Source organism: Platalea leucorodia (assembly GCF_965183815.1).
Source record: "Platalea leucorodia genome assembly, chromosome: 1".
In the NCBI taxonomy this organism is placed as follows: domain Eukaryota; kingdom Metazoa; phylum Chordata; class Aves; order Pelecaniformes; family Threskiornithidae; genus Platalea; species Platalea leucorodia.
The window spans coordinates 54,304,845-54,319,806 of NC_138823.1; the positions used below are offsets into that span (position 1 = coordinate 54,304,845).

The window sequence follows — 14,962 nt, forward strand, 5'->3', positions numbered from 1 at the left end:
TGCAAAAGTCACAGTTATGCCACCATAGTTTTGCATGATACGCACCAGCAAAGTGAAAAATATGGAGCGAGCAGAACTCTTCAGCTCGGTAGTATTTATCCTTTGACAAGCAGAGCAAAGCATTTTGCTACAGACTGATACAGCAGAAAAAGTTAAAAGGAAGGACAAGGATCATTGGAGATATGGTATGGCTTCCACAGGAGGAAAGAGATTTCTTGGTTTAGAAAACAGATGGCTGAGGAGGGATATGAGAGCCCTATGAAATCCCAACTAGGTGGTGTTTTACCATTTCTCAGAGTGCAAGAACTGTGGGGAGGAAGGCAGCCAGTTGCAAGGCTTAGAGGTCTAAAGATTTAAGTCTAGTCAAAGGAAGCACTTCTTCACACAATGTGTAATTAAATTGCCAGAGGATCCTGAGAAAACCAAAGGTAAAAATAGGTTCAAAGAGAACCTGATCAAATTCACAGGAGATAGGTCCAGGAAGAGCTATTACACAGATGTCATATCTAGTTTAGGAAGTCCCTGAACAACAGACTGCTAAATTGGGAAGGTCTACTGGGAGAAGTAGTGCTTTAGACACACCCTTTATACTCTTCTGAAGTATCTGCTACTGGCCCCTGGCAGAGAAAAGCTGTTACACTGGTATTAGTGGTTAGAAAGGCTTTAGCTTTAGGCTGACATTACAAAGAAAATCTCTTGGTCCACTCTGTGCTAGTTTTTTAAAAATTGCTTTAATTTGGCCACCAACCTGACAAATCCCTTATCTACACTGAAGTGCACGCATGCATACAACCACACAGAGACACAGGCACGCTAACATGTGTGCCCACACAGGCACATGCTCACACAGGATTTCTTTTCAGTCATTTAGTCAGGGTTCACTGAGAGCCAAGGCGTTAGTACACAGTGTACTCTTCCACACCTTCCAGGGTACTGGAGAGAAAAGTAAATCCCTTAATCCAGCCTTGTTCTTCTCCGTGCCCCTACCTCCACATTACAGCCACCTTCTACTTTCCCCAGTGCCCTAGACTCTACTATCCTTCTATTTTAGATGACCATTTGTATTTTCAGTTAACATCCTGGCTTTTCAGTGTACACCAAATCCCAAATGTGAAAACATCAAGGTTTACTTGCCAAAAGGATATATTGCTGGAGGCACTACATTTCAAAGCTTTCAGGAGTGTACTCTTACTGTGTTCAACATGAGCTAGTACCACCAAAACCAGACTCTGCTCAACAAATAAAATAGAATGACCTTTTTTTGCCTTTGTTTTACCTATATAATGGTATGCTACAGGCTTGCTTGACAGATTCTTGGCACTGGATTGTGTAACCTATCTGTCTTCAAAACAACTTGGCAATAGAATATAGCACCAGTTCAAAATTAAAAAAATACTCCCAAGGAAATGTATGTTGAATGAAATGAAAGTGCAGGAAGGCACCCACTATCTGCCTACCTTCAGCACATTTATATAAACTGCCTAATAGATGGTAATTTTAGTCTCTGACATAGCTTCCTCACTCACTTCCAGGATGTTTTACTCTTACAAAATACCATTTGTATCCCGCATGAGGTTTTTTTTTGCTTTGCTCTCAGTTAAATCTCTGTACCACAGGAGAGCCGCTAAAGCTAATGCCTAAGTTTTCACCGCTTCTACACATACAAAACATTCACGGGTCTACCTAAAAAAAAAGTTTTCATAAATTGCTGGTAATCATTAAAAACAGAGATTTGCTGCTTCCTCTGCTTTCAGGCTTGGCCCTTTTGTAATCACTTGTGCCCTGCAGGCACAAGGTATAATAATTACAGCTTCAGAGAACTGGAGCAGATATCTGGCCTAAGGTGCAGAAAGCCATGAAACCTCAGACTGGATAAACCAGTATGGAGAACAACAGCACGACGTGTTTTGAACAGCAACAGGGTCACTTGTTAGCATTCGACTCTCTGTTTCTAAGTCTTCTTTTACTGTCTTTTGAAAAACATGTTTACATTTCAACTCAGAGAACTTCTTTCTTTCCTAAAAAAAAACCCCAAACCCAGAAAAGATCTAGGTTTCAAACCAATTGATGCATGTGAGCCTCAGAGGCACTTACATTAAATTCAGCCCGCCTCACTTTACCCATTGGCTGTACTCTTTCTTGGTTGTGGGCTTCCCTGCTAAGGTTGCAGCCACTGTCAGCAGAACAAAACAAACTGCAGGAGTTAGCAGATATGGTACTATGTCTTCTAATGGCAGGATCCTCAGCCATACATCTTCAAGCTACGCAATCTCGTGTGCTTTGCTCTATCCCTACCCCTTCTCCCATTCATACAGTCTTTTTTCATCACTAAGAGTCTTTGCAGGGAAACTCAAATCCATTATGGCAATGTTATAATAGACTATCTCAGTTGGAAGGGACCTACAATGATCACCTAGTCCAACTGCCTGACCAATTCAGGGCTGACCAAAGGATAAAGCATGTTATTAAGGGCATTATCCAAATGCCTCTTAAGCACTGACAGGCTTGGGGCACGGACCGCCTCTCTAGGAAGCCTGTCCCAGTGTTTGACCACCCTCTCGGTAAAGAAATGCTTCTTAATGTCCAGTCTAAACTTCCCCTGGTACAGCTTTGAACCATTCCCATGTGTCCTATCACTGGATCCCAGGGAGAAGAGATCAGCACCTCCCTCTCCACTTCCCCTCCTCAGGAAGCTGTAGAGGGCCATGAGGTCGCCCCTCAGCCTCCTTTTCTTCAAACTAGACAAGCCCACAGTCCCTAGCCGCTCCTCACAGGACATGCCTTCCAGCTCTTTCACCAGCTTTGTTTGCCTCCTCTGGATGCATTCAAGGGCCTTCACATCCTTCTTAAATTGTGGGGCCCAGAACTGCACACAATATTCAAGGTAAGGCCGCACCAACGCTGAACACAGTGGGCCTATTTTGACTGGCTGGTGATGCTGTGTTTGATGCACAGCATCAAACCACAGGATGTGGTTTGCCCTCTGGGCTGCCAGGGCACGCTGCTGACTCACATTGAGCCTGCTGCCGACCAGCACCCCCAGATCCCCTTCTGCAGGGCAGCTCTCCAGCCACTCCTCTCCCAATTTATATTTGTGCCCAGCGTTACTCCATCCTAGGTGCAGAATCTGGCATTTGGACTTGTTAAATTTTATGCCACTGATAATTGCCCAATGCTCCAATCTATCCAGATCCCCTGCAAGGCCTCTTGTCCCTCAAGAGAGTCAACAGCACCTCCCAGTTTGGTGTTGTCAGCAAACTTGCAAATGCTGCATTCAGCTCCTGCATCCAGACCGTTGATAAATATACTGAACAACACTGGCCCTAGAATTCAGCCCTGAGGAACAGTGCTAGTGACTGGTCACCAGCCAGATATAGCCCCATTCTCTACAACCCTTTGAGCCCTGCCCTTCAGCCAGTTCTTCACCCAGCACACCGTGAACCTGCTCATCCCACAGTTGGACAACTTGTCCAGGAGGATACTGTGAAGGACAGTATCAAAAGCCTTACTAAAAATTCAGAAAAACTAGATCCACCACCTTCCCTTCATCCACTAGGTGAGTGACCTTACCATAGGATATCGAATTAGTTAGACAGGACTTTCCTTTTGTGAACCCATGTTGACTGTGGCTGATGATTGCATTACTCTCTAAATGCCTTTCAATAGTATGCAGTCTAATCTTCTCCATTTTTCCAGGAACTGAGGTTAGACCAACAGGTCTGTAGGTTCCTGGGTCTTCCCTCACACTCTTCTTGTAAATTGGAATAGCATTGGCTAGCTTCCAGTCAGCGGGGACCTCCCCAGACTCCCAAGACCTTTGGTAGATGACTGAGAGTGGTCCTGCCGTAACATCCACTAGCTCCTTCAGTATGCTGGGATGAATCCCATCAGGCCCCATTGGCTTGTGAACATTCAGCTGATACAGCTAGTCCCTTACAATTTCAGTGTCCAAACAAATGGATGCAAACCAAGAAAACACTATTCCTGCTCCAACCCCACTCCCCTCAGCAGCTCACCTTCATCCACTGCCCAGAAGCCACAAGCCACACTTGTCACCTGTGGCACCTGAAACCTCCTCTCCCTGTCGCCCCTGGGATCCCTGAGGGAAAGGCAGCAGCCCCTGGTGCACTCAGCCTCCCTCAGGATGCCCCACTGTGGACCACGATGCCCCATGATGCCCTTGGGACACGGGCATGGAACAGGATGAGGCAGGAGTGGGGTGAGTGGCACTGCTTCAGTGGCTGTCTCGGTGCCTGCAGGACCTGGGTCCACTACTAATAAATAATAATGTCAGAATTTCAAGTAATGTCTCTGCTTCCGTGCTCTGCCCAGCTTTTCCCTCTCCCACCGCTCAATGCAATAGTACTGCAATGGTGATCCCAAGCTATGCTTGAAGAAGACAGCCTGTCACGCTGAGAGGTTCCAGCCCTACCCAAGACTCCATCAGTGTGGGCCCAGCTCCTTGGCATTGGTCAGCCCCCCCCCCCCCAACAGAAAGCAGCCAAGAGGGGGCAAAGAAAACAGGTATGCTGTGGCGGGAAGCCGAGGCCTTAGCAGTTCTCCACCGCCATGTCCCTGTTGTCCACTGCAGACCTGCTGTCCTGAGAAGGTCCCTCCGTTGCCCCAGCATGACAGTGGCAGAGCCCACAGTCTCAGGAACCGGCACCCACGGGGCTCAGCCTGCCACTGCTGCAGCAAGTCCATGCCTGCTCCACATGCACAGAGAGCAAGGGCGGTCCATGCCCGGGAGCGCTGAGCTGCTGCACAGCCTACCCTGGAGCTGCACTCCCCTCTATCCATTCTGCTGACACGTGGTATGGTTCCCAGTGACCGAGAGGATGGGCAGCCATCCAGCCCCATTGCCCTGGCAGGACATCCCTCCTTGCCGGGTATCAGAGGGTTATGAAGTCCAAGATGTAAGGGAGTGTGGGAAACCAGGGATGTTTCAAGGGAAAGAAAATGTCTAATGCCATGTGAAGACAGCACTGGGCTGCTTTACACACAGAGATCCCATAACCACTTTTTTTTTTTTACCATATATTGGCCTTTGCATTGTGGATCACAGGGTGCTGGCTGAAGCACTCAGCCTTCCTCCAGGGCCAGGGCTGGAGGAGAGAGGCTATTGCCAACCAGCGGGGTCTGATCAGAAATTTATGGCAAATTCTGCAAATGCAGGCTTGGAGCAGCCCACCAGCAGGCTGAGAGCCACCAGGGCTGTAAGGGTTTACTCTGATCACAGGTAGCCGTGGCCGGGGAAGGAAATTGGCCATTTCAGAGCCAGTGGCTGCTTCACCTTCTGTTGACCAGAGCAGCTGTTCCTTCCCCAAGCACGCATGGGTCGGCGGGAGCTGTGGACAGTGGGTCCCACCAGAGTGGGACTGGTCAGGGGCAGAGCACCCTCAGCCCCGGGCACCCTGCTCTTCCCAGGCGGGGCCTCTTTCAGGCCAGATGCCCCTCAGCCAAAGGGACCCACAGTTAGCTGCATGCTTGGGCTGCCATTACAAGATTGACTGAACCAAAGCGGACGTCTGGGGACTCTTTGGTTGGCGACCCGAAACAGCAGAGGATGGCAAGGAGCCAATGGAGGTCGACCCACTGGAAGATCAGGAGTAGCCCATGGAGGTTGATCCAATTCCAGCAGACCTAGCCGGGTACTGCAACCCTGATCCCAAGCTATGCTTGAAGAAGGGAGCCCTGTCGCTCTGAGAGGGTCTGGCCCCACCATAGACTCTATTGGCATGGGCCCAGCTCCTTGGCAGCGGGCAGGTATGATGTGGGAGAGGAGCCGAGGCTTTAATACAGCTGGCCTGCTCGTGTCTCCCAGCCATCAATCAATCAATTAATCTCCATCCATTGATCTCCCTTGAAACATGGTGGAGCTCCACATGCTGCTTGGGCTCTTCCTCCCCGTCCTGCACTGCCCTGCTGCCCCCCAGATGTTCACAGGGTATCTACCCTGCCCTTTCCAGTGTGCGAGTAGCACAGTGGCGCAGGGAGGAGGTCACGCTACAGAGACCATCCATGGCGAATACACACCCTGTGCTGGGCACGTCTCTCGCCACCAGCGTTTACAGAAGACGGAAGATCAAAGCGTTCCTGGGATCTCTCATCCTCAAATAAACCGCTTCTAACCTTTGCCTTGTGACAGTGCCTGGGCAGCACTGGGGGGAACAGCTGGAAGAAGAGGGAGCAACACTTTGTCGAGGCCTAGCACACAAGACCAGGTCAGGGCCCTTAGCTTTAAACAGGGAACATTATTAAGCCTTGCTTTTGAAACTGCCTCTCTCTTCTTCTGAATACCAGCACAGTCACTCGCAGCCAGGTTAGAATCATCATAGAATCACAGAATGGTTTGGGTTGGCAGGGACCTTTAAAGGTCATTTAGTCCTACTCCCCCTGCAACGAGCAGGGACATCTTCAACTAGATCAGGTTGCTCAGACTCCCCTCCAACCTGACCTTGAACGTTTCCAGAGATGGGGCATCTACCACCTTCAGAATTTCTCAGTGGAATGGCTTCCACTGTGGAGACTACAGATAGCCAGAAAATGCTGCAGACAAAAGCCAAGGAAATATCAGTCCCAGATCAGCTTGGTCAAAATGCAGATTTGAAGGTCCTGTCCCAAAGCCTGGAGAGTTAAGAAGTTTGAGTTACAGTGTAGGACTGGCCTGCTTTGCAGGGGAGACCTAAAACCTGAGTATGTTTTGTCAGGACATTAAGTGACCAAACCCAAAAACCTAAATGAAAAAAAGATAAAAATATGGCTTTATATAGTAACAAAAGCTAAAGATATGGTTTTTTTTCCTTGAAGAGACAGAAGAGCATTTTTGTTTGTTTGTTTGTTTGTTTGTTTCTTTTTTAATGCTACCCCACCACCATTTCAAATCATTTTACTTTATACCACACCAAGAGGTATGGTGTGGTAAACCACACTTCATACCACACCAAGAGGTGGGGGCACCTTCCCTGGCCCCACAGAAGCCAGATAAAATGGAGAAGGACCGTGTGTCTATGGTCTTAGTCTCCCATGGCAGTGTTCTTACTTCAGAAACTACCATTGTTTCAGCATTCATAAATTCTTGTGATGGCAAACCAAGTACAATTACCAGCTGATGGTATGACTAGGAGCAATGAGCAAGACAATTTTGGGGGTGAGGATGGAATGGGAGGAGATCTTGGGATGATCAAGGTAAAATGCAAGAGAGACTAAAAGTGATTACAGAGCTATGGGACTGAGAGTCCCTTGTTCAATAAGAATGTGTGCTAATTGGCCTGGCACAATATATGACTACTTCTTTTCTGGTTCAGTAGAACTGGTTGACTTCCAACAACTCAGCTATCTTCTAGAAGTGAGGAATGGAAGGTGGTCCCTTGAGGTCAAGAAGAAGTTGTAGGTAGAGACAAATGACAAACAGAAATGGACAGAAATGGAAGTCCCCTGAGATTGCACCGATCAGCTTCATTAGATACACGTTTCAGTATTGCCCTGGAAGGGGTGGTGGGTCATGTGAGGAAAGGGGAAGAACATTTTGGCTGGGGTTTTGTTAGCATCACGGGGAAGATCAGGTGAGAGATAAGTGTAACAGCAGGAAGATCATGAGGTTACTGTTGAAAGAAATACATACCAGTTTTTTTCCACAAGAAGGACTGGACAGAGGTAGTTTGTATAAATGCTAGAAATCATAGAGCTTCATTAAGGAATGGGTACGAAATAGATTATGGAGAGCAGGCAGCGTAAGACCTGAGGATAACATGAATAGTGGTGATGGATCCAGTTGTAATATGGTTAGGTAGTGGTAGGCATATTTATCCTTTAAGCAGTACAAGAGGAGGAGGAGGAGGAAGACTCAGTCATTTGTCTTGGCAGGAAGCCCAGGTTACAGAGTGAAGGGCTAATGAAAGGTCTGAGTCGAGATGGAAGATGGAAGAGAGAGAGCTGTCCTCCGAAGATGCTCTGCTTTTGAGCTACTTAGATCAAGAAAAGGAGGCAAAATCTTTTGCATACTTGGTCCAAGCACAGAAGCAGGAATATTTAAAAGGACATAAGGTAAGACTCCTTAGTGTGAGAATGACAGTCACATGAGGTGAGGGAAAGGGGGAGGAAAGAGCAGGAAGCAAAGAAGAGGAGTGTAACAGATTCTGTATGGTAGGCTTTTGGTGCATTAAGCAAAGAGCTTTCTTGTTTTGTAACAGTGCACTTAATAGCTTAGACTGGCACAGAAACATGATCAATTCACTGTATTTATCCTCTTTGCTGTGTCATTCTTCTCTTCTTATTTTATATTTATTTAATATTTCTGAAGCCTGGAAGATTTTTAAAAACATTCATTAGTCACAGATTCAACTCAAAAGGGCTTTTCTGAGGCTCTGCAGATGTTATGGTGCCGGGGCAGGGAAGAATGCACTGTATTTACAATTCTATTCCTGTAACAGATAATCAATACATTGTGCTCTGCTGTGTTAAAAAAAAATAGAAGGAATATGAGTGCCAAACTGCGATGATAAGCCCTTTGTGTCTTGAGTGCACTCATTTTCTAAGGATTAGGGGCTGTCCTTTATCAGCCAGTTCACTTCTGAAAGTCCATGATAGATTGCTGCTTGCCCGTCTGCTCCAAACAGCAGCAACCTCAACTTTATCAGCAAGGAAACCCCCAAACACAGCTGTCAGTAGGTAATGCAGAAATATCGCTTTCTCAGGGCAGACACTCACAGGCAAATCTTACCTTTTTCTCTGGAGCAATAAAAACTGCAATAGAAAGAGGACTTTGGAAGTAAGGTATTTACAAACAGCCATTTCTTTCTTTCTTTGTTTTTTTCTGTCTTTTTTTTTTTTTTTTTTTTTTTTTTTTTCCTTAAGGGGAGGGTGAGGGTTGGGCTTTTGGGGTAGTTATTTCCTTTGTGCTCAGGCTGAAGGGAAATGGTCCTTCAGCATCTATTCTAATGTGCTCATTTATCTAGTGCTGGAAGAGTTGTGTGTAAATGGGGCTAAGGTCTAACACATAAAGAAACGTCTGCCAGCAAGAGATGTTTTAGCAGGTTAATGAGGAACTTGGTAACAGCCTAGCAGGGTCATTGCAAAATCACATTTCTTTTTGCTGAAATCACTTCAGCCTTTTAAAACCACAGGAAAATACGCTGCTACTTTACTTGGAGATTTTGTTGAATTGAAAATGGTGTAGATAACATGTTATTTTTGAGTATTTTTAGCAAACATAGGAAAAAAAGCAGTGTGAAAATGGACATCTCCTCTACTTGCTACTGCAGTTGGCGGACCAGAGGAGGGCAGAGGGCCCTAATTTTGTCAGCTCAGATTTGCTGCACCCAGGTTTTCTCTGGAGAGATTGCAAGGGCAACTCTTCCCTCACTGACAAGCGATACTGCCCCAAGGTTTCTCCTATGCTACGGTACAGCGAGTTATCAACAAAATGGCTTCAGGATCCAAAAGTTACGCTGTGCGCAAATGGCTTGTGAAAAACGAATGAAGACTTGGGTGGGTGCTTGCAGCCGCAGCAGCAATGGGCAGGCCTGCACGCTCAGAGGCAAGGGGAGAGTCCAGCTTCTCTTCAGCCACTGAGTCCAGCTTTGGGCAGGAATTAGGGTTTGCAGATGTGGTCCAGCACTCAGAAACTTTATGTGTCTGGAAAGTGCCATGCACAGTTACGCTGCCCTGCAACGTAACTGCAATTTGTCAGCCAAAAGAAACATAACCCTTGAAGACATCAACTATTCTAGATTTTTTTTTTTTCATTTTTATTGGAGCATATTTGTTTACTAATTCAGGTTACACTGCAGATTGGAGAGAGAACCGAGTTTTACAGGCTCGCTTTTCAATCTCAACAATTTTTTGCAAGGAAGCAGTTGTAATGCAGAGATGTCTGGGTGAGATACCTGAGCAAGAGCAATCAGTTTGGCTCTGCCACTGCACTGCTCCACATGGCTGAAATTACTCTGCTGAAAACCAAGGTAAACTTCCCCATCAACTCTATGCTGCTTCAGCCGTCCTGAGACTAATACTCCAGCTGCATCACCTTCCGCTGTTTAGGGAGATTTTCTGGGGAAAAAGAGCTTATTAAAAGTATATTGACCTTCAAAATATGTGGCACTTTTCTTCCAGTTCTCCCACTGGTCCTGAAAATTCCCCTCTGAGAAATAAGAGCTACAGCATTTATAAGACTCGGCTTTTCAGCTGGGTGATCTAACAATTCATCCAGGAAGCAGGTTTATATGGTCATGCGTGCAGGAACTAGGGGTCTTAAAAATTAGTTGTGGCATAATTATTTACTTTAGAAAAAAAGTATTAACTTTTACTCACCACTTCTCCTCCTCTACTTGAACTCCTATGGACTGGAACTTACTCGTTGCTTTATTTTCACCTGATTTGGTGGATTCTTCAGCACCATCAACCTTAAAAAAAATGAACCAGCTAATTAGAATGTATTTTAGCAGAGATATCACCCAGCTACTTACAATTTCTGTGCATGATAACTACTAAGTGTCTGCACATACAGCTTGTACCACAAGTACCTTCATCTAGTAAGATAGTTTATCTGTGGTGTTCTGATGTTATTAGTGAATATTCATCATTCTTGTTCATCTATAAAGCATTTCTGGTAAGACAACATTTGACCTGGAAAATGCAGATGGAGTTTATCCAGTATTTTATGGAGGCTGGATGCTCAGATTTGCCACAGCAAATCTCTGAGCAGCTGTAACTCCACTTGTTGCGCTCCACCATTTGTTTCATTTTACCTGTTAGTCTGTAAGTGCATGCATATGTGAACTCATGTCGAAATTATGTGTTTATTTTGTTTAAATGTTAGTGCCCTGAATCAGAGCGCTGTACAGATAAGATTTAAAGAAAGCAGATGCAGCTCTTGGAATGCATTTTCTTTACTGCTTCATCATGCAAACAGGTGGTCCCCAGGAACACAGGCAGGAACTTTATACCACTTCTCCATCACCATGAGGAGATTTATACCAATGGTATAAAGTTAAAATTTAACCATAGATGCATCTTCGAGCAAAATCACAAACTTCTGGGTCCAATCAGTGTAGCTGTTAATTCCCAATGCTATATATGACATTGTTAGTCATGTAAGAAAAAAAATTTCCCACACACAGAATTTTTGGACCACAGCAGTGTTACAAAGTGACCTGTGGATCCACTCTGACCCCCGGTGTACAAAATCCCCAGCTGTAGTTAGCATCTGTTCCACCAGTAAGTAAGCTGCTTGTTGAGAGCCAGTTTAACAGCCTATGCAGAAAAAGTGCTCATGGAGGGATGGGAGTTACAGAGCTGTTCAGTGAAGTAGGGTACTTACCTGATACTGAGGCTTTGGGGGAGATAACTACGCCTTAAATCTCATAACTGACAGAGAAGAAACCTTTTGATGGAAGGGTTTTTCTTTGCTTTGCTTTATTTTACTGGTTTGCTAAACAGATTTACAGCAAAGGCTTGTGGTGTCCTAAGAGTGACTGAGGGGTGCAGAAGACACGCATGGAGGTTCAGCACAAGTGCACATTAGGTTTATTTGTTAGAGGAGGAAGCAAACCAAGAATATGCCTTTGGCTAAAGCAGCTTGCCCTGCTTTACAGAGATGGGGCCACATTATAAGTAATGAGTTCAGTCTAAGCCTAAACTAGGCTCCCTTTACAGTCAGTGGAGAGAGACCGACTTCATACTGCCAGTCAGAGGGCTGACAGCCTACCTACCTATTTTAGGGCAGTTGTCTCTAAGAGAAGTAATTTCTGGCAGCAACAGCAATCTTACGGTATTTCCACTCCCACACTACCTTTTCAGCTGTACCAGCACGACTGCTTGTGTAATGGTGCTGCAAAATGGGCCAGACAGCGGACTGGCAAAGTAGTTTTCTTTTATTTGTGAAGCCTATCTGACTCTCAAAATCTCATTTATGGGCACAACTGGGAGGGTGGCATGGTGTATCACTGCTGAAGGTTTTGCTTCATGTAATCCCTTCTTTAAGCATCTCCATTGGTTTGTACACAAAAACTACCCTGGCAGCTCTTCATGTACCATCCCCAGGCAGCTTCCACATATGATTATGCTGGTCATCTGTAAATCTCAAAATTTTAGAGGGAGATTTTCAAAGGCTTGAACAGCATTTGAGGATCTGGTTTCCTCAGATCTCAGGAAGCTGAGGCCCCTATACCTCTCAAAAGCAGCATTTGTTACTTGCAGTAACACCACCTTAAGAAGAGACAGCAGGGAGATGGTGTCTCAAGAGCCACGATTCAAGTCATTACCATTGTTCATTTTGGCTTCTGCAAACGTGGAAATTATTTCTTCCTACCCACTACTTTGCAGGGTGTTTGCCTGCTAAGGAGTCTTTGTTGCTTTGCTCAGTGAAATGAGGGATTACAACAATAAAATGGTACCTTAGGCTTGGCTGGGTATGGGAATAAGTAATAGAAGAACTTTCCTCTATCCCTGTCCCACCTGGATCCTGCTCCTGTGTTTAACACTGAACATCAGCACTTCTTTCAGAATATACCCAAAACAAACGGCTGTGAAGCAGAAAAAGGCTACAACAAAGGCAGTAAACTGAACCCACAGGCAATAGTAATTATTGCCCTTCCAAGAAGAAGTAAGAGAAAAGTCACAGCTTCTCCAGGAGCTGCCCCTGGGATGGCATACTTCTACACAGCGCCTCTCATCTCATCAGGCTGATGCAGAGATTCACGGTAAATTCTTAGGCTTTGCTAATCAGATAAGCCTGTCCAGGCACATAGTGCTCTGCTTACAACCTCCATCTGCAAGAAAAAAAAATCATGTCTTCTTGTGAAGGCTGATAAGCTGTGGATTGCTATTCTATTTGCTTGGGATTAATCTCCCATCAAAACCTGTGTTGATTCTCAGTTGATTGTAAGTTCAAGTACTTTGTTGCAAAAGCTAATCCTGCAAGCAGATAGTTGAGGTCCCATGCACATTCTTTTGGGGGGTATGGGAAAGATAGATTAATTAAGAAAGCAGATTAAATTGGTCTAGTTTATTTGCTCTTCTCCTTTCTGTAAACAGGAGTGAACTTTGGCAGGGTTAGTTTTCTTGTTTCATTCCACTAGAGGTAACAAAATGTAATTTTCTTTAACAAGGGCAAATCAGAAGGAACTTACCCTCTGCTCCTGAGACTGAGATAGGAACAATGCTGCCTCATTCAAGCGGCTACCAGTCATTATGAAATGCATGAATAAGCAGTGACAATTAATTCAGTGAGGCCAGACGAAAACATTTTTTGGGTGATAGTGTAATGTAAATCATTGTTTTACACATTCCCTTTCAATGATTTAATTCATGCCTTTCTGACCCCCGCTGTGTTATGATTCATAGATTAGTGCTCATGTGTGTAATTTAACAGAGCTGAATAACAAGCAGCAAGGAGACTTAAACAAATCCTCACATCTGATGTTTTCATGATAAATTAGTAAAACATCATTAGTACCATGTGGAATGATTACGCTGCTGCCATTTCTACATAGGTACCTGTCAGGAAAAGAAGAAAAATACAAGAAACATTGCATAATGAGCAGTAAAACAAATGTAGAAATCCAAAACAATGGCAGGCATATAATCCACATCCCGTACCATACCTGTATTCCAATAGATAAGCATCTGTTTTTCTTGAAGTGGTCCTTCTTTCTATCTTCTACTGCAACGGTGGCAATGGTTGTGGTGGTGGTGACGGTGGCAGTATTGTTCCCTACATGTTGACTTGCAGGGCCATGGATCTGCGCATTGGCAGCTTCAATAGCAGCTGTTAGTGCCTTCATACTGTCCAAGCTCTCCGTGGAGTTGCTAAGTCCAGACTGACTGATGATATCTCCCCTCTGTCCATGCCCATCCATATATGCATCTTGGGCAGACTCTGTGCTGCTCTGGGCTGTGATGGAAATAAATGGTTTGGTGGTAGTTCTTGGTGGGACTGGAGGCGGTGTCTTCTTATAGGTGGTAATGCAGGATGACACTGGAAAAAATATATGAGAGTTCTTGATTTATTGACGCTGCAGGGAAAATGGATGCAAATATGTTCTCAAAGCATCAGTGAGCATGGACAGAGCAAACATAAGGAGAATGCTGTTAGCCAAAGAGCCCCCAAAAGCTCCAATGTAAGTGCCACGGAAATACCTTGCTTATCAGTGTCCTCTGTTCCTACTGATGTGAGTGGCAGAATTGCCAGTAGAGGGAAAGAAATTATCTATTTGCCAAGTTCCTCCTCAGTCTTTTTAGGATTGTTTTCTCCAGTATATTTTCTACTAACTGTTCTAAGTCCCATGGGAACAAGTCCTTCCACCAAAATGTTTGTTCTGCTCATGGCTTCCGAATAAGATTCACAAGGATGATGAATCTCCAACCACTTATCCTAGCTAAACTGTACTTCATGCAGTTTTATTGCAATCGTTTTCTGTCTCTCTACCCTGTCCTACTGTATTTACCAAGCTTATGTAGAATTTTAAACTCCATTTTTCTGATCAGAGGGAGATCCCCAAACCATCCTAAGTCAAAGTCTGTTAACACTCACCATGCTTGGACTTGTGTATTTCTTGCTATAAAGCGTCTCACTTGTTGCGCAGACTTCTCAAATACTTTGAAATGCTTTGTAAGCTACTGAGGACATATTTAAAAGAACATTTTGCCATGCCTAAATTTCTCATCATAAATATAACATATCAGTTCTGGAAAAAAAATGCTTAATTTTACACACAGGGAGTTAGCGTAATGAAGTCAATGGCTAAAGCCTGTCAGTCAGAGGGACTACTTAAAGGAAAGTGTAAATATAAATGTTTGCAACAACAGAGGCTTTAATAAAAGTTTATGAGGACTCCTCTTTTCATACTTTGAAGGCCATGCTCTCTTTGTAAGTACTTCTATATGGATTTAGAAGACTAGCTTGAGGTTCCCAGGTTAAAAACTATTGGCCTGTGTTTACAGAATTACATGCAGAAAGCAC

The 14,962-nt window shown here is 44.8% G+C and overlaps 1 protein-coding gene across 1 annotated transcript in view; it reads right to left on the reverse strand.

Annotated features, from left to right (window-relative positions):
* Window positions 1-14,962, reverse strand: part of DLGAP1 (DLG associated protein 1) — a gene marked incomplete at both ends in the record, with an annotated part of 143,158 nt that overhangs the window by 17,818 nt on the left and 110,378 nt on the right. The window contains 2 exons of the mRNA XM_082330000.1: window positions 10,312-10,403; window positions 13,605-13,978. Of these exons, the coding sequence (XP_082186126.1) occupies window positions 10,312-10,403; window positions 13,605-13,978 (466 nt within the window). The remainder of the gene's footprint in view (window positions 1-10,311; window positions 10,404-13,604; window positions 13,979-14,962) is intronic.